Source organism: Nothoprocta perdicaria, unplaced genomic scaffold (genome assembly GCF_003342845.1).
Source record: "Nothoprocta perdicaria isolate Ctin4 unplaced genomic scaffold, notPer1 scaffold_156, whole genome shotgun sequence".
NCBI classification, from domain to species: domain Eukaryota; kingdom Metazoa; phylum Chordata; class Aves; order Tinamiformes; family Tinamidae; genus Nothoprocta; species Nothoprocta perdicaria.
In genome coordinates, this window is record NW_020454716.1 from 340541 (window position 1) to 363499 (window position 22959).

The 22959-nt window shown below is 44.3% G+C and overlaps 1 protein-coding gene across 1 annotated transcript in view; it reads right to left on the minus strand.

Moving 5' to 3' along the window:
- Positions 1-10648, minus strand: part of LRP4 (LDL receptor related protein 4) — a 46567-nt gene extending 35919 nt beyond the window's left edge. Inside the window, exons 1-2 of the mRNA XM_026035122.1 lie at positions 10562-10648; positions 1374-1563 (exon numbers count right to left, since the gene is read on the minus strand). Of these exons, the coding sequence (XP_025890907.1) occupies positions 1374-1563; positions 10562-10648 (277 nt within the window). The remainder of the gene's footprint in view (positions 1-1373; positions 1564-10561) is intronic.
- Positions 10649-22959: the final 12311 nt, after the last annotated feature.

The following is a 22959-nucleotide window of genomic DNA, read 5'->3' on the forward strand; positions in this document are numbered from 1 at the left end:
ATTTATGACCACCCTCTGAGCTCTGCCATCCAGCCAGCCCTCGATCCACCGCACCGTGCATGACCGCACCGTACATGACCTGCTCTAGCCAAGTGTGTCATGTCCATCATGATCTGGCTTGGGAGGAAAGAGATAGAGACAACCATCAGGAGCCTACTCTGCAGAGCAACCCTTACAAGCTAACAGGATCATACAGCAGGACTCATATTGAGCAGCCACTCTGAGATTCAGCAGCTTCAGTGGAGTAAGAGTTCTTAGGGGCCCTTCACTGCGGTTTTCCATATGTGCACTGAAACTAGGCATTCGATATTTCTTTAAAAGTCATTAGCCCTATTACTTAGCTTTCATTTTTCCTCTTTTTTCCCCCTCCCTACTGTATTTTACTTGGAACACTTCTGGCTGTCAGCTGAAAAAAAAGAAAAATCTTTAACTTGTATTTACCTACTACACTGCAGTCTTTAAAATTGCAGTTCATATTCCAGTCCCTCCCCATGAGTCATTTTTCTACTCTGGATAAATTTAGCTCTCTCTATCTCTCCTCTCATCGTGCCAGTTCTGCTGTCCTCCTCTACACTCTAGTTTGCCTCTCTAAATTGCAGAGATCTAAATTACAAGTAATATTCCAAGTAAGAGGTCTAAACATTCCCACTCCAACCTACTGCTTTCAAGAAAGCTCCCCTCACTTCAGGCTCACTGGAAAAAGAAATTAAATGAAGGCACAAGTTGAACCCAGTTCCTACATTCTGGCTCGCTTGGTTGTCTGTGTCTGCCTTATATACGTCCCACCCTGCAGTCACAGGGAGAGGTAGCAGGTTTATCACAGTTTATCACTACTCCCTAGTCTGTACAGCTTCAATTTAACCTATACGGGTCACGTTTCCCAAATGAATTAGGAATATACCATAACAATAGCTTTTCTGTGCAAGACCAGAGGTCTACTCAGCCCAGCAGATCCAAAGACGAATGTTGACTAGAGTGCTTGCCCTCTTACCCTTTTGCAGGGGAGAATAGAAACCAGAGTGCTCATTAAGAGGGAMCACACCAACAGTCCTGAATTCACTCATACTGAATACTTCACGTTACTTAGTTATTCTATTATTACCTGCAGCAGAGCTACACATCCAGGTGTGCAGATACCACTTTCACAAGGGAGGGAAAAAGCTCCTCCCTCTAAAACACACACTCTCCTTATGTGTTTTTAAAAGCTGCCAAAGGCCCAGAGGGGCTTTCACTGTGCCTTGTGTGAGCAGACACAGTGTTAGACCGAGTAGCACAGGAGCCACTCAAGAGTCCTGTAAAATGAAGAAGCGYCTGCAGAAAAAAAGTGAAGATATTCAACTTTCATAACCATAAATCCCCAACGGTTTTCTTACTGCATCCATCTTCATCACTGTGGTCCCCACAGTCGTTGTCTCCATCGCACTGCCACTGCGCAGGGATGCAGGTGCATTCACCGAAAGCGCTGACCGCACAAGTGAAGTGGTTGCGTCCACAGGAGCACTCGGTGCTGCTTGCCACACCTGCAAAAGAACAAACAACAAAAGATATTATGAAGCGATACCTCTGTTTAAGGGTGAGTAAAAGCATAAAATGCAACTATTCTCCATGTACACACCAGATGTATGAACAAATACACTATCACAAAGAAAAAACAGTCACCTCTTTCATACTGCTAACTGGGGGGTCTTCTCTGGCCCCTGTGCTTTCTGGATACAATCAAAAACGACCACAAGAACACACAGTCCAAGTGTCCAAATACAAATGCATAAGAATATTCTCTTCAGCCATAAGCTTAGCAAAAGGAGCTCTCCAAGCTCTCCACCTTCTTCTCCCCTCTCCCAAATACAGGGCAATACTCTGACTTTCACACCCGTGCAAATGCAGCACTTATGGCCTTATCCCATACACTCTGTTCATAAATCTCTGCCTTGAGAGAACACAGGCCACAGCCCACCGCTCAAAATGGAAAAGGTCACACTTGAACTTCTGCCTGAATTTAGCTAGACAAACAGTACAATCAATATCACTGTTAAACAAATGATTGCCCTATCAATCAGCAGCGCCCTCGGGCAACTCCAAGATTGAATTCCTTTTGCAGGATTCCTTCTTTCTGCAATTCAAGCAAATCTAAAAGTCTAGATTAAGCAGCAACAGTCATAAGGAAAGAATTACAGCAGGATGTGTGTACCGAGTGCTAGTTGTATACCCCCCTGAACTCTGTTTGTGGACTTACTGATCTCATTTGTTACGTTTAGTAAATCTGGGATGAGCCATAAAATGTAACAAGCCAACCACAAAACCATAAGAAAAATAATTTAAAAAAAAGAAGAGACACAGAGAGAGAGAGAGAAAAGAAAACTCCTAATTTCCTTATTTCCTTTTCTAATTAAAAAAAGCAGTATCTGCAAAATTTTGTGTGTGTAATTGTTCCACAAGCCTTCTCAACATCGGAATTCCCTCTAACGAAGACAATCACTTAGGCAAGTTAAGCCAAGATTTATGTTGAGTGCTGCTGCACGTCTCCTTTGAGGAACAGATCCATGACAAACTGTGCAGCAAAACTGGCTTAGAGAGGCTCCTGCCAGCCCTGCTGCCAACGCTGCCCTGCTGGCAGCAAACGCTTGCAACCAACCATTCCCCCTGTGTCAACCGCAGCGGCTGCCTTGACTTTCACCTGGCTACAGGGTATCTTTAAGAGAATTTAGAGAAAAAGAATATTTTAAGGTATTAGTATAGGGCCTAAAAAAGAAATCTACGACTGGTATTGAAAGGAATAGGAACTGGAAGAAAACATGTTAATGAGGAAGAGAAAGAAGAAAATGCAGATGAAGAGGGACAGGGTGATCGGATGTTCAATGGACTTGCCAGGTATGGCCAGAGCAAAGGCTGACGTAAAGGAAAAGAGCTGGGGGATGCACACTCCCAAAGACAAATGTAAGYAGAGAAAGTCTGATGCGAGTCGGAGGTAGCCCAGCACAGTTATCCCCAAGGGAAGGGATGCATCATTCATTTAATACATCTGACTATTAGAAATCTTCACAAGGAAAATCAGAAGAACCACAAGTTTCCAGAAGGAGAGAAAAACAAAACAAACAAGAAAAAAAGAAACAAGTTCCTTCAAACAGGCAACACAAGAAATTCAGGACAAACCACCTTCTGCAGAGCCTACCCCTACTTAGCAAGGGTTGCTGTTTAGAATCACCTTTTCCAAGGCATTTCTTCTACCATTTTGCTCAGTGCACCCAAGTACTTTTCCCAGCTACTTAGAACTCCAATATCCTTTGCTGTTGGAGCTCACAGGATGACACTTCATTGCCTTAATAAAAAGGTAAATATCACAGAGCAAGCGACCTCTTTCTTACTCAGGTCCAGCATACCATGGGGTAGCTTCACCAACAAGAAAGGATAAATGTCATGGCAACTAGTTCTTAAATTAGGGGATAATATTTATTAAATTATTTCTGGAGAAATACAAATGAAAGAAGAGTAAAATCAGGAGGTTTCTTAGCTGCACAACAGCAGCACCGAAGCACAGCTCAGGAACAAGCASCAGGAAAATCATGGCAGAATTGCTTAAAACACCGAGAAATCYGCAAACTTAATCTGCCATGCTGCCAAACATGCTGCTGTCTCCAAAAATTACAACCAATATCATATTTTATGCAATTTGTATTCAATCTGTTCCTCCCACCTCATTGCAGTTGCTACGTCCAGCCCTTTCTTCCTGGTGTTTTTATCAGGCTCCAGACACTGCTCCAAGCTGAAGGATACCCAAATACCAACACCCTTACATGCACTAGCCTGTACCTGTGGCACTAAGATATAAATTGATATAAAGATATAAATATGAATTGGTTTAACTCTTTCAAAWTATGATCTTTGTGGATCTAATCCTTTGTGGTTTATGATCTCTGGGATAAACAACCTTCTAGACATTATAATAATGCATTTTATAAATCACGATTTACCCTTGGCTTACACTTGGACAAGCAAAGCACATTGTTATTCAGACAGCACGAACACGTCTCCCCTTGAAGATGACTAAAAGAAAGCCTTCTTCAAAAGTACACTAAAATTCCAACATAYAACCAATATCAGAAGAATTAATCCCGAATGAATAGCATCTGTCCTATAAAGAGAACAGGTTAAATGAAACYTGGGACTCTCTGCAGTCCCCAGCAATTTTTACAGGTCTTTCAATGGGGTTGTAGTTCGCCCTTGGTGTCTCGTGCTGATTTCCCCACGTTCAGAGCTCCGGTGACGTTACCCCCTGTAACAGGAGCGGGCCGGGAAGGATAAAGATCAGGAGACATTTTCTCCAAACCCCTCGAAGACAAGCGGAAGGAGAGCAGTTGGTGTGAGAAGCCTCAATGGGAGCCTTATATTTTTGACATTGAGCACTTGCTAAATATAGGGAGTGCGAGACAGAAAGCTAACCAGGCATGCACGGGGCTGGAACACAACCCTCCTGGCTCACGTTTCAAGCCCAGTAAGTCAGGGGAATCCGGGAACAAGACAAAAGTCGGCACTTGCCCTTCAGGCAACTGGGCCAACAATCAAAGCAGCAATATCTACTTACACTTCTGCACATTCCTCTACAGCAGGAACAGAGAGGGGCACCTCAGGGCTTGGGCACAGAAAACATTTTCCTAAAAGTTTTCATCATACTGGAGAGTTAGACATTTTAACCAAATCGCTGTAATCAAAAATCATATCATTTATGCAAGGGGCAAAGGCAGCAGAGGCATTTTAACAGGAGAATACCTATAAATGACACACAGAAGCCCTGCAGAGGCACTGGCAGTTGCTGAGCTAACGCTCACCTTCCTTGGCCCATCTTGATACCTCGTGTTACCGTTTCCTGCTCTCTGACTTGGCACGAGTTACGAACAACCAAAGATTATCTTAACTATGTACTTCAGTTCCCCCAAGAAGGAACAACAGCAAGATCCAGTAACCAAGYAGCTTTTGTAGCTAAGTATTATGCAAACAACCTCTATATTGTAAAGGAGGTAGTCAGTCTAAACGCAGGCCTAACATCGGTCACCTAACATCGGTCACCACCTAAACTTCAGCAGAGAACACCCAGTTTCCTCAGATCCCCTCTGAAGGGCCCTCTCTGGCTGCACGTTCTTCCRATAATCAACCCACCTCCTACAGAAGTCAATTTCCCCCCTCCATGCAACCCCTTCCAAAAAAGGTAATTGGGATCTTTGTAAATTTTGGCCAAAAGCTGGCAAAACAGTTACGTCAGCTCTGGACGCAAAGCAAAAGAACATAATCCTCTTGAGATCTCTACAGCTCCCTCTTCCAAGGGGCCTTTTTTTTGGGAGAGGGGTGGCAGGGAGTTGCTAAACAACAAGTTGCCGGTCTGCTTGTTTTTTTCCCCCAACAGCACTTCATTAGATCAGATCAGTATAGCAAACGTACATACAAAGCTTCATTCTGCAGACCAGGTCACATGCGGCCCTCGAGCTATTATGTAACAGCCCTGCATTTGCCGCAGACCCATTGAAACGCTGGCCTTACAAAGGAGGATTAAGAAAGAGGAACTCTGGAGCTCTTGTTTTGTTAGAAATAGAAAATTTTTAGAAGACYCTGATAATATTTCTTTTAAGTCGTGGTGGCACTTTTATTTTCTCCCCGAAGGCAGAGCTGCCAATTAATTCCAGTAGGAATAATGAAGGATTGCAGCTCTTACTCCCTTTTTGTAGCAATTCCGTCCTCTCCAGGCAGCTGCTTCAGCATGTTCCTGCTTTTGAGAGTCCTCTCCCTGATGTTGGCTGCTCACCTCTGTCAGGTCTGGGAGCATTCAGCAAATAGCAGAATTTTCTCACAGTCCCAAAATAGGGATGAAGTTACCTCAAATAAATGTCAGACACAGATACTACATAAATAACTGCCTACGATCCATAGGCAGTCCATATAAGTCCATAGGCAGCACCAAGCTGTCTTTGCAGAGGCTCTTTTACTGCAGACACCAAGAACCAAGCGCATAAGGGACTCTTCCACTACCTTGTTAGTTGCATCTTCTCTCTTTCATCAAAACGCAGAAATTATTTAGTGCTATTTTTAAAACAATAGAATTAAATCAGCTGAAACCAGCTTGCTTCCCCCAATTACACATGTACCCAGAACGCAGTAGCAGAGCTAGACACAGTGAAGTATCCATTCAGTTCTGCAAGGATGACAGTAACAGCAGGCTCGGAAAATCCTGAATTGCTACAATATTGGGCATGATTAATGTCACAACCCCTTCAGTTCTGAATTAGAAGCATCTGGAAACAATAAATATTTTGGTCCAGACCAAGTAACGTATGGACTTGGGTTCCTTCTCCTTTGTATATAAAGCCTAACTCTACATTTGGTGGCTTGGAAAAGACCGTCAATGATACCTAGAGGCACCTCCTGACTACAAAGGACATAACCAAAACAAGATGACAACAGCATCACCTTTTTTGTCCTTTAATCCTACCTTATAAAAGTCTCTTGCAGAATAAAAAGTGCTAAGAGGATATTGAAAGGGTGTGAAAATACAGTACCAATGTGTGACCCTTGCAGTGATAAAGAGGAATGCACCAAGACTGTGCAAAAGAAACTGAAGTAATAGAATTAAAGTAAAAATGATAGGAAAAAGAAATCTATGAGTGAGATGCGTAAGGCTGTGAAATTGCTTCCCAGAGGAAGTGTGAAAGGAGATCACCAGAAGTATTTCAGAACAATTTTGAACTATCAGAATATTTTGCCCTGGCTTCAGTAATTCCTACATTTAACGAAACCATGAGCATCTGATCATTTATTTGGGGAACATTCTAGTCAATTCTGCAGAAGAGATCTTTACAATTCTTTAACATCTTTTTCATCTGCTCTTAGAAGGTCCATGTCAAACAGACAAGATTCGCCTCTCTCTTCGCTTCCCAACTAGCTTGCTTTCTCATTCTCCTCRTACATGTATCTTCTGGAGACGAGGGCAGGCCTTGGACATTTCAGGTGACCTAAACAGTTCAATTGACACATTTGCTTTCCTTGGCCAGCACTTCCCAGCATCTACTTTTGTAGTAGAACAGCTCAGCTTTCTTTGCTTGCCTATCTGGAGGAAAACTGAATTTTGGAATCTTCTCTCTTACCCAAACAGCAGTTTCCAGTGCAGGAAAGTACAGTTAATCCGGCTTTAGAAGATGGATTTGCTGACCATTGTTTATGGCCAGAACTCCGCTGGCAAACACAGCAAAGGCAACATTACATTAAAAAGCCTGAGGTCAGGAGGGGCACCACTCTCTGATAAAAGCCAAGAAGGTTCTTTCTTTTCATGCTTCTGCTGTGGAAGAATCTGAAGGAGCTCTCACTGGGTACCTGCAGGGCCACCAGGTACGTGATGCCTGCCTAGAAGAAAATGAACTTCTTTGGGTGCTACTAGGAAGAACATCCTAGAAGAGTTAAAAGCTCTAATTGCCACCATTTCAGTTTGCTCTATGGAAGAAGGCAATAGAAGCACGGATGGAGGAGGAAAAAAAAAGAGAAGTCAAAGTTGTTGTATCTTCTTTGGAAGAACAGGTTCCTTTGTGAAACCTGTCAAAGCAGATGCAATACTCGCTCCTGAACCACATGGTTCTTGACTAAACGTGCAGTGGAACCAAGTCCTAAGAAGAGGCACGGCAACCCATCACATCCCATATGCAATAGCACAGCAATGCAGGGCTAACCGGAAAAGCATTACACTTGATAAAACGACAAGGAATAACAAGTATAAGGAACASTTCCACAGATGTCTGCTAATTAACATCTGAAGAAAACACTAAATCTGAAGAGGGTGGCAGAGAAGAGAGCAACATAAGAGCCCACGATAAATTAGTGCTTGGTGCAAAGAGTGTGTGTGTCTGCGGGGCAGGAGACAGGAACAGACAATGTTTTCTGAAGTACTGAATGAGTTCAGGGACACAAAGCACAAAAACTCCCTTTACTCTGAGCTCCAATTATGCTCCTACAGGAGTAAACATGAGCAGCTCTACTGACCATCTCATCTTGCACTGAGAAACTCATCTTGCACCGAGGAAACAGGAAAGAGTTCATAATAGAAACAATGCTGTTTAAAAAAAAAGTAGGATTTGAACATTAGAAAGTCTCAGGAATCAAGACGCAGTGGTTCCAGTTCCTTCTCCCACATACTTCAAGTKATAATAAACACCAAGCAGTAAGGAACACAATGAAAGCCAAGGCATTTAAACACATGTCCTAGTTTTATCTGTATCTTCTTACAGCAGCCTACCAAATTACTTCTCCTCTAGAAGGTGGGGACACTATTACTAAGTTGGCACTGTGTGCCGAGGTTTACCTTGCATTTTTAAACATTCAGTCTTTTGACAGATGGTTCAATCGAAAGGAAAGTATTGCCATAAAATCCTACTCACAGAAACTTACTTATTGGGTCAGCTATGAGYGTACACAGATTTGAAGAAAAGAACAAAAAAAGTTGAAGGACGATAAACAAAAGCTAATGAGAAATGGCAGCACGTCAAGATGCAGGGGGTAGGGAGAGCTAGTAGATGCCATAGAGATCAGCGCTGAATCCAGACCATTAAATATCTTCATTAATGAGCTGGAAGAGACAATAAGTATCACGTTAAAGGAGCCTGCAGACGATACCAAAATAGGAAATATTGTTATGTCATTTCTGGCTACAAACACCTAAAAAACACTGCAGAGGATGAAGAATTAATTCAAAAGGGACCTTAGAAGATTAGAATTATAGGCAGGAAATTAAGATTCAATCTCTTTTAAAAAAAATGTTAACGCATCTGGTGAAAATAATTAGAAACAGACATTCAAATGAAAAGAGAAATCTGGGAAGCAGCAATGCCTGGAAAACCAGAAAGCAACAAAAGACAAGTTAGCCGTGGGTTTATGTTACAATCCAATATGGCAGCCAAAAAACTACTTTGGGGCTTGATATGCAGAGGTGTCTCATGATGGAGGAGAAAAATTTCTCCCTGTACAGATGTAGAGTAAAACAGGCTGCTCACATCTCAGAACCAGGCTGAATAGAGAAACTGAAAAAAATACTCTAACAGCAGCAACAAAATTTGTCAAGAAGGATTGACGGAGCAAAGAAAGTTTCCAMCTCACAAATACAACTGAATCACAGAAGGGTTGAGGTTGGAAGGGACCTCTGGAGACCATCTAGTCCAACCCCCCTGCTCCTGCAGGGACACCCAGAGCACGGGGCACAAGGTGGCATCCAGGTGGGTTTGAAGGCCTCCGGAGAAGGAGACTCCACAACCTCCCTGGGCAGCCTGTGCCAGGGCTCTGTCACCCTCACAGTCAAGTTGTTCTTCCTCACCTGCAAGTGGCACCTCCTGCGTTTCAACTTAACATCCAAGGAACTAATTTCTGTCACTTCAGCAAACGAGGGGAAGGCAGCATGGAGCCCATTACTAGTGGTGGRTGGATCCACCAGTACTCACAGTGTGAGAAGGGAGCTACCAGCATCAGGAGCGTCTAGTCCAGCAGCACCAATACAGTAAATAGTACAGCTTTTCACACAGCATGGAGCACATGCCAGAGAACAGAATTAATCAGTGTGATACCGCTTGTACATATGATCAGAAGTTACCCCTTATAAACATCGCTATCTGTCAGATGCTGGAAATTGTRAAACTCTCAGAGAGGAAGAAGTCCTCTCGCCTTACAGTCTAAGACAAACTTTAGAGAGCACTCATTCCCAGAGAGATTTCGATGGTTAGAAAAGATCAATTATAAAGGAAACACATCAAATATGTTATAACAGAACTGCTTGACAAAAGCCTGGAGAAGGACGGCCAGTGAAGAGCAGTGCTCTCAAATAAAGGAGGCAGAAATGGTGTGGAAACAAAGTTACCTACAGGCTTCATAGAGGGTTTGCAGCAGCACCGCTACCGTAAGCCATGGACACGACTCCAGTATAAACCATTCATATGTCTACCGTTAAGGCATTTAAAAAAAAAAAAGATTACAAACAGAATCAGTTGGAAGACTGTATCAAGAAATCATTTTTTCCTCTGATCATTATTCTGCTCTTCAAATTGGACAAAACAAACAAACAAGAAAGTGTTGGGGGGGTTGTTTGTTTGTGTTATTTTTCTGCTTTCCAAATAGGATTTTATGTTTTGATTTCTGTCAGATCCCTCAGCTGCCTATGGAAATAGTCATGTTGGACAACCCACACATTCCTGGTTCAGAAAGAGGAACCCTTCAAACACCAAAGCATCAGATACATAATAAAATCTCTGCCCAAACTCTCTGTTCAAAAGCAGGTAAGTATATGATAGATAACATCTATTTTCCAGCCACAGAGGAATTCTGTAGCGAGTGCAAGGACGACTTTTTTCCTAGCTTCAATTCACACGCAGCTCTTCCCTGATAACACTAGGATTGACCTGTAAGAACCAAATAAAATACCTTGTCTTTAAATTCCTTGGCTGAAATAAGATTTCATTATTCTTCATGCATATTTACCTTCCACTATATGTCAGATGTCCCACTTCTCCTAACAACAAAGTACCCCTCAAACATTTGTGGATGTTACCGTAGGACTCACACCTGTGGCTCCGTACGCCTGCCAACCACTGGTCTGATCCAAGAAATCCARCACAGCATCAACCTTGCAAACCATTCTTCAGGTGTTATGAAGCTGAGGTGACGAGTCCAAAGACAACACAAACAAAACTTTTATAGAGGGGTCTCAGCATCTGAGGAAAGCATGATTTAAAACACTGATTTTCCCATTCTCTCCAGAAGAGCATTCAAAAACATTAGTTCCTTGAGAGCATCTGTTTTCACCTTCACAGATTCCTTGTTTAAAAAAAAAAAAAAAGCTCATGACAAAAGTCATGAGTCAGTGTATCATATCTGACATTTTTGCTTCTCACCTCCAATGCACTTCCTGGAAAGGATCCAGCATCCTAAACCATTTTATTCTATGTATTTACATTTTCTTTGCGTACTATTTCACTTGTCCCGGATAAAAACCTCATAAACCAAGCAGCAAGAGCAGTATGTTTCCCAGCTGTAAAATTTCCTTCCTGTTACTATTAAAAGYATACTTTCATGGCTCATATTTAGTTATCTATAGCTTTTTTCTTCTKAAGTATAAGGAAACTCTTTCAGTTCTTTTCATCCAAGTTGTCTCATGAAGTGCAGATAATTCTTGAAGGATGCCATCAAGAATTGTGTTTTGTTGATTTTAGCCTGGAGTGGCTTTTCCTTGCATAGCTGAAAGCTTATGTGCAACTACACGTCAGCAGAGAACTACAATGAAGAATCTAAGGGATAAATCTAAAGTGTTCACATAGTGATAAATTACTTGTCACACAGGGCCGCTACACTCAAGCGCATTAAACAGTAATGAAATACCACTCAGAAATGGATAGGATATTAAAAGGAGGCTGCTGTATAATGTAGTTCAGAAACAGGACCATCAGCTCTAGAAGAAGGACAGAGTGCTTGACAAGAACACCAGCCCCTGGCAGGCAGCAACCAGGTGGCTCAAATCCCTCCCGTGTGCACGTGCGTGTGAGCGCACACACACACACAGACACACACACAGACACACACACGTGAGGTGAGCTCTTTAAAAACCTGCTTTAAAGCTCCACAAGAAGTAGACACCTCAGCCCCCTGAGACAAATAACACACTATTTCTTAAACATGCCTTTTTTTCCTCTAAGCCACATGCTAATAACCTCCTTCCTTTCTTGGCCCATAAGGGATGAGAACAATCTACTGCTCATTTATCATGAATTATATACTGTACATACACCATATATAAAAGGTTATAGATAAAGGAACAAYAGCAGAAATTTCAACAGTAGGCTTTGAATCTACTAGACTATCACCAAGTGCCAGCTAAAAAACCTATCTGCTCTTTTAAAAAGACAATTCATAGGAGAATGTACTTCTGATGTACTTCACCTATTGAGTAACTTAGATTTTCACTAGTGTGACAATTCTTGAGAATGAAGTTTACTGACCAGTTAAGAATCCTTCTACTCCCACACATCAAAATTGATGAAGATAAACTACAGGCATTGATTAGGATGAGTGAAACAGTAGAGCTGACTTTCCCACTAACAGGACAAAAAAAATGTCRCTATTTTAATTCTCATAAGCCTTGCTTCAACTTTTCCACTACTGCATAGACAGGGGGATTTCTCTAATCTTTCTCTTCCGCAGACAGATTAAAGTGAGCTTTAGAGTGATATTGGCTCTACTAGCACATTCTCCGTCTGTGATGAGGGAATTTCTAGATGGTCTTCTCATGATCTATCCTCCTGAAAGCAAGCTTGCAACAAAACACAGAACTGCTGTGCTTGCTTCAAGAACGCTAAGAGGAGGAAAAAGGATGAGTATCATTCCTTAACATATTCACCAGTAGCCTGTGCTAAGCAATAGTCAACATCCATTCAAGATAGACACACAGGAGCATGGGAATACTACTAGCATCTGCTGGAGAATACAAGGGACATACTGATTGGGAACAATCTTTATCAGCTTTGATTCATAAGCATCTTGGAGCTAAAGTCTAAACTTCACGAAATTATGAGCTCCAAAGTCATGTTGTAAAAATGATGGGCAACATGACTCTGCCTACTCTGCAGAAGGTGAAGCACCACCTGAATCMAACGCTGCCACTTTCAGCCTTCTCAAGGAGAGGTTTGGGCAAAGTAAGTTCTCGGCGAGTCCAGAAAAACTGACCTCCACTCTTGTTGTTAAAGTCAGTGTTTTGCAAAATGACACCAATTTTACCCCAATACAAGAATGCGGAATACCCCTTGATTCATTCACCTGTTCGAGGCACAAATTAGGTTCTTCCTCCCAGAACACACCGATATGGCAAGCCAAGCACTCCTGCTCGGGGGACAAAACTTAGACTCTCTGAAAGGGAGAAGCTGGTAACACCTAATACTCGAGCTAGACTGCAACTGCYCAGGCACATAGGGTGAGGAGAGGACAGGAGTTCGGCCTCTGCCTCATATTAAAAAAAGCCTATTTTGGTTTTTGTGGGCTGCAGTCAGATTCTTCCCATCATTTATGGTGCGATATAGAATGGCCAGGTTCCTGGACAAGACAGACATTGTTCTCTTGCAAGGTCATTTTAAGGAGTTTATTTTGGTCTCTTTTAAAGAGGCCATCGTGGTAGCAGTGGAGCATCTGAGCTTTGCAGCCCTCCAGCTCTGCCACACAAGAGACTCGGAAGGCAACCGCAACAGCTCTGCTCAGCAGAGGAGCTCTCCAGGGACGGGGTAGGATACACAGTGTGGTTTTGTGGCAGTAAGGAGGCAGAAGATCATTTTTGCAAACCCACAGGCAGAAGGACTTCAAAAGCACAAGCCACAAGATAAACGAAGCTATCTTGGGACAGAGAGGGTTGCTCTGTACTGTCTTGCTTTTTTTTTCTTCTAAATAAGCCCACACATGATATTATGCTGCTCTCAGAGGAGGAACAGCAAAGGGGCAATTATTAACTGGCCAGACCGAGCTGGCAGGACAGGGGTGGGCCTGGCAGAGAGGTACCACGCAACCGCAGAGGCATCACAGCAACTGTGCTGCCTACCAGAGAGAACTGGATTAACTTAAAAGCAAGAAAAGAAACCCTGAACAGTTAAATTTTTGAATATAAAGTACAATACAAGCATGCTTTATGGGCTCAGATGGGACAAGTTCTTTCCAATAGAACTGCCAGCAGGAGAAACAAGAAGTTCAGTGGCAGGGTTGCTGCAGGGGGCATAGGCTGTTCATCAGCCCCCATCCAGTCCACCCACATCTACCTGCTGGCTTTCTAGGCAGCTCACAAGCCACCATCGTGAGCCTCCCACAGCACGTGGACCTCAGGCTTCTTTGCAGCGTTTAGAAAGCAGTCACCCTTTACCTGAACTCTCAGTCCCCTCTGCCCTCCCAGCTCAGGTGCTCTGACTCCGCAAATCCACAGGCTCCAAAGCTCATTCATACTCACACCRCAGAAGAACTGCTACAGCAGTGAAAAGCACCTGAAGACTCCTTGCAGCTCATTTCACACCACACACAATGGGCTTCATGTTCACAAAAATAGTCACAGCAGCACTGAGGCAGGGGAGGAAGGCACAAAAAGCAAATSTGCCTAATTATGGAACCAAACCTTCTACAAGTAATTGCGTGGCCTCCAGTACTACAGTGTTCGATGGCTTTTTTATGATAACAAACTAATTTCAGCACTCCTCAACACAGGGAAGTATTCTCTTCAGCTTAGAAACAGAAAATGGAAGCTCACCAGTCCAGATCTATGAGTATTTGGGTGCCTACCTCATTTAAATGAGTGGAAAATTAGACATTTAACTACCACTGCAGATCTAGGCCAGAGAGATTTAGGCCTGGCTTTCAGTATTACAGAGGCCTCATACCTCCCACCACAGYACTCTTCGTGCCTTGGAAACCTGAGCCCTAAGTGACTTCCCAAGGAGCTTGTGGCCAAACTGAGAAATTAACACAGATCCTACCCAGTCCCAGGCCGCTTCTTAACCAGGGCACGAYGTGCCCTGCCCTACCTAGGGCCTTACCCCAGAGACCTCATTAAAACAAACTCACAGGAAATAAAAGTCACTATTGCACAAATGGGGAAGGATTTACACACTCTGCTTGGGAAGGCAAAATAACACCTCCTGCTCCACTTCACCAGTCTGCTCCCTGACCCAAATTAAGTAGGATCCAAGTCCTGCTACCCCAAGGAAAGGTCAGAGTCAGACTCCTGAGACTCTCCTGGGGGTCCCACGTTCCCGCGTTAGCCTTACAATTATTGAAGGGCCAACATTAAAGGAAGTCCAGCCCTGAGGCCACTGTTGATCTAATAAACACTGGAATTAGGTTTCTCCTCAGTGAAGAGGCTGCCCGCCTGCTGGCACAAAGCCAACATTTAAATGCTACTGTTGCTCAGAGCCCTAAATTAGTTTTGGATCTGGGGAGTTTGCCTTGAGCTACAGCCAAAAGAAACATAGGAACTGGAGGGAAATTTGTTAAATGTTAACAGAGCTGCAGGAGAGGACCACAGCAGGACTGGTAGGTGGCAGGGAGGAAGAAGGGAGAGGCACAAACAGAATAAGGGAAACAAGAAGCAGACTGTGGAGAGACAACAAGTTAGAAGATTTTTGTGCCAAAAAAATAAGCAACCCCCGGCTTAGTTTTGTAAACAACAGACTTTTCAGGTCCCATTTTCTCACAGCTTCTTGCAGCTACAGAGGATCTCATTCATCTTCCTCAAGTCAAGACCTACTCCGTGACCCATGTTGTTCTCCATCCTATTGATGGATTATATGGACTTAGCACAATGTCCTCCTCACCTTGTGTACTCAAGCACTCCACCTAACACAAATCTCTGTGCAGATAAAGATGAAAGATATTTTTTTTTTTTTTTTTTCTCTTTTCCTTTTCCCAGTAGGAAGGACCTTAGCATGGATACATCTCCACCTGACAGGTGCTCCCTGTGGAGCCAAGCCAGCAGGGGAACAACCTGCATCTGCAGTCTCTCTTGGACAAAAACACAGACAGGATCCCGAATCCCTGTTGGATAGAGATGCAGGCCAGGTAAAAGGAAAGTAGTAACTTCCAGCTACAAACTTCCTCCTGCTTCCACCATCCCTTATTTGCAGAGATGAACAGCTAAAAGAGATCCCTTTTTCACACTCCAAAAAGCCCACAAAGGACCTTTGTTCTCACCCAACTGTATCCCTGTTCTTTTCACCTCTCCACAGAAGCATTTCCAAGCCAGTGGGTGCACGCGTGCAGAGGGGGCTGGAGGAAAGGATGAAATGGCTGGAGAATTTACCCAGAGGTCTAACACTGCCACCCCTTCCTCCAGCACCCTGAAAGACGGACATTGCTTGGGGCAAGGACACTTCCCCCTCCACCTCCTCATCTCCTCACTCTGCAGCACAGAGACCCTTTTCAAAGCCCCAGGAGTGCGAACAAGTCATCTGTGCTGTTTAGCAGAAGAGACAAACTGCAAAAATGATGTTAAATAAGSAAGAGCACAAACGCAGGGCATGCAACCATGGCCAGACACTACTCCAGCTTAGTAATCAGCATGATAAAGGAAGTCACAAGGAACACAAGGCAGACTTTTTCCTCCGATCTGAACTGAAATCAGTATACAATAAAAGTTAGAGCTTTCACTCATAGAAGGGGATGTATAAGCAGCCTGAAATTCCATCCTATCAGTGCTGAGGTCATGTGCGTCCAAGTGGTTTCTCTGCTTTCAATCACATCAAGCTATGAGTTTATTTAAACTACAGCTTTCTTCTCACATAGAAGATTATAACTTTCTTCTAAGTTCTTCAGATTTCATGTTGCATCCACCACAGAGGTATTAATATTTCTACCAAGTTTGTCAGAAACAATCCCCAGAAAGTCTGTGGATTTTTCATGTCCCTTCATGTATTTTTCCTTCATGTATTAAGGAAAACACAGAAGAAGAATCAGAGAGGCAAGGACTGCTAATTAATAAGATATAGGTAGCAACATTTGTAGCAAGTTCTTTGCAACCACCACCAGCCAGCAAGTTGRTTATGATGATGACTTAGAACCAACTCTCATAGAGCCTCTTCACATACGCACTACCCCAATACCCCACCTTCAACCTCCAGCCACTTGTCCTTCAGGAGATAAAGTCTATTTATTTTAGTCTCCTGCTGTGCATACAAACCTTTCCCCAAATGATAAGTCCTTCCCTCTACTACAAATATGTAAATACAGGTTGGGCAATGCTGACCCTGGTGAGCATCTCCCCCCCACACGAGCCTTGTAAAGGGTTAAGGGCTGGTTATCACACGCTGGTGGGCTGACAGCTTTATGTCTGTAACGGTTGATGGAGGTTTCAGGCTCTCCCTTTAATCAGGTTCCATTGCAGTTAATCAGTGGGCTTCTTTTTTAAGGRAAAAAACAAAATGATAAAAAACGGCCAGCACTCTATTCAGCCCAATTCAATCTGTCCGGCCAAATCTCATGACCAGCTGGAATGCCCCTTTCCTAGCCTGCCCAGCAGGATGCCCAAGGATGGCGTGTGAACGGTTCTCCCGGCTCCTGCTCCAGCGCTGCAATGAACAATAGTCTCTGCCAGTGTCATTCTTCAGCAATTCARCTCTTCCTCTCGCCAGACTCCTTCGTTCCTTCTTGCCCCTTCCACCTTTTTTTGTATGATAAACAACAGCAAATCGTCAGCAATGTAATAAAACAAAATTGTATTTACTCGGGAGACCCGGGGGAGGYGGTATGCAGGGGCTGGGGAGACCAGGAGCCCCCACGCGCTTTGTGTGATGAAGATGCAGAAGGGGAGCGTTCTCAGGCCCCAGCTGACCCGCTCCAAGCCTCGCTCCCCTGCTGCAGGGAGCCGTGAATCTGCCAGGGCGCTGCGGCCGGGGGCACAGGGACCTTCTCTTCGGGCGGATGTTAGAGCTGTAATTACAGAGAGGCAGTTTCCGGGTGAAAATTTACACGGATCCCAACTCCCATTCCCTGTGTTTGTCATGTGCAGACTTGCGGCCTTTGGTCAGTGCTCTCATTCACCAGGGAAGGGGTCTTAAAAAGAGAGAGAGGCAGCAAGTACACCATTTGGAGGGACTCAGATCTCTTCCTAAAGGAGCAAAAACAAGAGTGAGATGCTACAGGGCAACTTCAACAAGCAAAGCTATCATCAAGGACCCACAGAAATTGTTCAACTCTCATTCAGCCTCCAAGACTGGACATGAAAAATTCAGCTCCGATGAGTGCTCAGTGAGGAGCAGGCTGAGCATGAATGCAGCACTGCAGCRTGCTGCGAGCAGACACACTGTGAATCCAAATACCAGCCCGCTCTCCGTAGCGGGGAAATAAGGAGCTAGGTCAGGCATGCAAACTGGTACGGAATCTGGAAAGGTTTTAGTAAATTTATTTTTACAAGTATGAATTTAGAAGAATTGTGTCCTGGCACACAGAAGTTTTCATGGCAGGAACGAGTATGGCAAACACAGAATCTTCAAGTCCATGCTTTAGAGGAAAATAAATTCAACTGCTATTGATTCCGGGGCACTTAAAAATTATACTATAAACAAATGGAACAAAAGTAATTAATGAAATCATAAAACTAAATTCACCCGCCCAGCCTTCAGCAGGTCCCTTTTGCACTTCATGACAGTCTAATGAACTCACATTAATTAACTCTAATCCCCACATTATTTCAAGCTTACCAAAGTCCTGAACCGAATACAGAATTATTAAAAGGTTCTTCCAATGGTATTAATCACCATAACACTCAGGTAGAGTGTTGAACACATTCATTTATCTTCACATCTTCCTGCTTTGAACAATTTCATCTGCTCTATTTCATAGAGCGTCAACAGCCAAGGGCCCCTGCCTCCAGGTGCCCAATCTGAGGAGCACCTAGGAGGATGATTTGCTAAAGTGCTGCACACTCGCAGAACACAGCAGAAGGAGAGGGGAGCCACACAGGTGGTGGTAAAAGTTAAACCTGTGCAAATATACCAGCCACAGCCCTGTCAAAACTGTCAAAATACCCATTGCTCTTCCCCATGAAGACTAACAGGCAACAGAACTGAACCAAAAGACACAAGCTGCCCTGTGGACAAGCCATTGATCACCAGCCTATTTGTTCTGCCTCTCAATAATGTTGTCCATAGCATTGCAGCCTTGCACTCCCTCATCCCGCTTGTTCTCCTATGTGCTGACGTTGAGTACATCTCTACTTACTAAATTCTGCTATCACTYGGTTAAGTACAGCTTCAAGCGTCTGTGGAATTACAGCTTTAGAGGAGAAGTGCTCCCTGCTCCAAAGCACATGACACAGGTGACCATCTCCTGCAGAAATTTTAGTTCTGACATGATACATATGGAATGAAGATGAGGCTTCTGGTATCACTCCTCTTAAGAGCATCAGTGCTAAGAAGAMCCTTTTGAAAGAGGAGACAAAATCAATATGCAGATGTGAGCTCACCAGTCTATCTCAGGACTGTGGCAATGGGCTCAATAACTACCAGGACCAAAATCTACCAGAAGGTCAACTGCAATAGTTTGCATTCAAATAGGCATCACCTCTCTGATTTCTTCTACATCTGGAGCTGGGACACAGACCAAACAAGCTAGAAATTGAGAAACAGTTCACAGGTAGCAGATGGAACATGAAGTCAAGTATAAAAACATGCAGGACAGAAAGAAGCAATAAGCAAGACACATTTAGCACAAGAAAAGTCTGCACTTCTAGTCTATGCCACACTTTGAACGAAACCACCCAGAAGGGGCACGTCAGCTAATGTCTCCTACAAAAAAGGAGGGAGGGAAAAAAAAAAAAAAAAAAAAAGAAAAAGAAGAGAGAAAGACTGTTTGAGCCCAAACCTTTTGCACTGTCTGTCTCTGCCTAACTCTCAATTNAAGAGAGAAAGACTGTTTGAGCCCAAACCTTTTGCACTGTCTGTCTCTGCCTAACTCTCAATTCTTCCCCAAATCAAATGATGATGGCCCAGAAACCCTCTAGCTTTAGCGACGATGCTGAATGSTGACAAAGGCTTCCTTTGGAAGCCTGGACCACGGGAAGCTGGAGATAAATCCCTCTACTCACTCCTCCCTCACACACACAAGTTTCCTTCCCCCCTCCAACCTCTCCAACCCATCTCACCCTCCTCCCCTCGAGAGCGATTAAGGAAAAGCTGTGGAAATATTTGCCCAAAGCGGGAGCCCGTTGCTGGGCCCAGCCACATTGTTGGTGGGAATACACATGGCAAACTGGCGCTGTGAGGAGCCCTGCAGGATCCCAGGCGCTTCAGGGAAGCTTTGTGAGCCCAGCTCCACATGCACCGGCCGCCCTATTGTGAGAGGGGAAACAGAAAAGCGCCACAGACCCCAGTGCTCCCCAGTSCCGTCCCCTCCGCCTTCCCCAAGACAAATCGAGCGAGAGGATGGGGCTGTTTCGAAGCAGCATGAAAAGGTTTCCCCGTTGGAGCTAAGGCAGCAAGGCAGAGCTGCACGGAGCCCTTTATGCGGCGGGGAAGCCTCCCGCCGCTCGGAGCCGGGACCCCGCGGGCTGCCATTGATTTGTCACCGGTGATAAGTGGGGCCGGGCTGTTCCCACAGGCCCCTGCAGAGGCGAGGATTCTCCCACGCGGGAGAGCCGTGGGGCCCAAGGAAGCGCCAGGACGCATAGGTCGCCGGATCATCCGCGTGGCGGCCGCTCTCCGACGGGCGGCCACAAAGAGAGCGGCTCTGCCGAGCGCGGAGCAGCCGCCAGGGCCTCCACATGAGACGCGGCCCACGGGGACTGCTCGGCCCTCGTCTCCAAAGGGCCTCCTAGCGTCAACCCCGGCCAACAATATTCCTTCCCAAGCTCCCCCAGCGCCGCTTTGCCAATACTAGGAGGCTTTCAGAGCTCTCCTATTTACATAGAGACGCTCTTCTCCCAGGCAGATGCTGCGGGAAACTCGTTCTTCTGCTTTTTGGGAGGGGATTTTTTTTCTCACAGTATTAAATAAATGCAAAAGGCTAATGAAGCACCATGTCTAAAAGGTGAATTCCCAAAGCAACAGGAGATCTTAAAGGAGCACCAGAGCTCCCCCGGGGAAAGTGCAAATAGCGCAGCAGCTGCCTGGGCAAGACCAGATGCAGATGGGTGAGCTGAAAGCAAGGCAAGACAAAAATAAATAAGCGGGGAGGAAGGTCAAAARAAAAGAAAGAAAGAAGGAGAAAAGGAAAAAAAGAAATGAAAAGCCATGGAGGAAAAAAAGAAATACAACAGTAAAAGAATAATAAAGAACTCCGGTCTTTTCAACGTGGCTAATTTGGAAAGACCCTCAGAGCTGGCTAAACTTCCATTACAAACATCTCTCCCATGCTCCGAGATGCCGACAGGGTTTGGAAACACATAGGATGCCTTTTCTTCCTCTCTGTGCCCTTGGCAAAATCTCTCAATTAGCTTCTATTCTGCCCAGGCCAGGGCTGCGGCACACGGGCCCTGCAACATGACCTGGAGACCAAGAGACTCAAGACTTCAAAGGGAAGAGAGCATCACGCCTGCAGCCTCCTTCCACTTCAATCAGACTCGATCCAGCAACATGGAGGATCTTAGCTGGCAAGATATTACCTCGGGACAGTTCTGAGCAGCTCCTGAAGCATGGGTTTATAATGCAGCACGCTAAAATAAATGGAAGTTGCCAGTCTGTGAACTGCAAGATTCAGCAATATTTTACCTTATATACAACCATCCCTAACAGGGGTGAAAGGCAAGTCATGAGGAGCAGGAATTATTTGAGAATCTTAGTGAWTTTTTTTGCTACAGAGGAGAACACAGCCCCAGCTGACCCTTCAGCTGAGGAGGAGCAAAATATCAGAATGATAAAATCCAGTCAGAAAAATTCCAAGGTTAAACAAACAAACAAAATCTCATGTCTATTTGGGAACAAGACAGCAGCCAGCTAGCTCAGTAGATGGGTCTAACATGCATCTTGCCAGAAATATCCCTCTGCAGCCAGGCAGCCACATCCTAAGCCAGTCAAGGCTTCCGAGCAGTCCCAACCTAGTTAGAGCACATTGAAATCTCCTCCCCTCTAATGAGAAAGGACTAAGTAACTCCTGAGCTTGGTGGCTTAACTACTGGGACCACTGCCACTCCGAGGGAATCTGGAAATAGGCAGATATCCAGCAAGACTCCAACTTGCAAACGTTTGTCATCTCAATAGTTACGTGAGAAGCAGAAGTAACAAAGCCAGTTTCATATGGATTCATCTCTTATAGTTRGTCAATTCTGGCGTGCCTGTTGCCAAATGGAGGGAGTGAATTCTTTGATGTCTAGCAAAATGCAGACTCATGAGGAATCCTCTCCTGCAGCCAAGTTGCTTACATGGTGCCTCCCCTTCACTGTGCTGTTTTCACGAAACTTGTATTCTCTGGGACCAKTTTTTTGGGTGGGAAGATATGTACACATATTGAAATAACCATTACCTCCATATGAGAGCAGGCTAAAAATGCTGCAGATTTTTCTCGTGAGAAGAGGCAGGATAACAGTACTATTAAGATTTTTTTTCTGACATTGCTTCCTGGACCAAGTTCCAGGATCCGAGTATGTCTCCAGATAAAAGACATAGATTCCTCACAAAGCCCACTCTTCAGTTCAGGAAACACTGGATCCAGCCCTGGGAGAAGAATTTTTACTACTTTTTTTTTTTAAAGTCTTTTAACTTCCTCTGTGTAGAGAGGAAAAGAGCTCTCCCTACAAGCAGTCATATTGCCKTATGCGACAACTATGAACTCAGAGCCAAACAACCACAGAAGAAACAGGTTTGTTTTCTGTTCACTCCTACCCAAGCATTTTCATCAATGATTTGAGAGACATTTTTCTTTTTTTATTCCATTGTATYTTGGGGAATAAGCAGGATCTTTTGCACCAGATAAATCTGGCCACACCAAGCTTTTGAGGCAACCATGGGCACTGCAAGAAGTGATATAAGTCAGCAGGACAGGCTGCTTGTTTTTCTGAGCAAGGAAGGACCCAAGCCCCTCAGCGCTAAAGACGCTATCTAAATGACCCATAATAGTTAAGATGTGGTAGAACTTAGTGCTACTCTTCTAGCTATTTCCATTTGTAGCAGGGTTTTTTCTCCAGTAATTACAATCCACCCTGAGAAGTCTTTTTTTTCTCTCCACAATTGGATATAGACTCTTGTTTTTCTCCCCTTAATGGTTCTGCAGTAAAAYTACTTTTTTTGACCAGGGACAAATGAATTTCTGTGGTGGGGGGAAAAGGTCTTGGTGTCTGCAGCTTGTACCTTGACCAAATTCGTTAAATACTTTTGCTGCCATGTATTCTCATTCCCAGACTCAATAAGAACAGAATATTTACTCCTGCAGCAGACAAACCATTCTCCAAGCAAGAACATCTGGTCCATCTGAACCTTCGGCCAGCAGCCCTCGCTGAGCCAA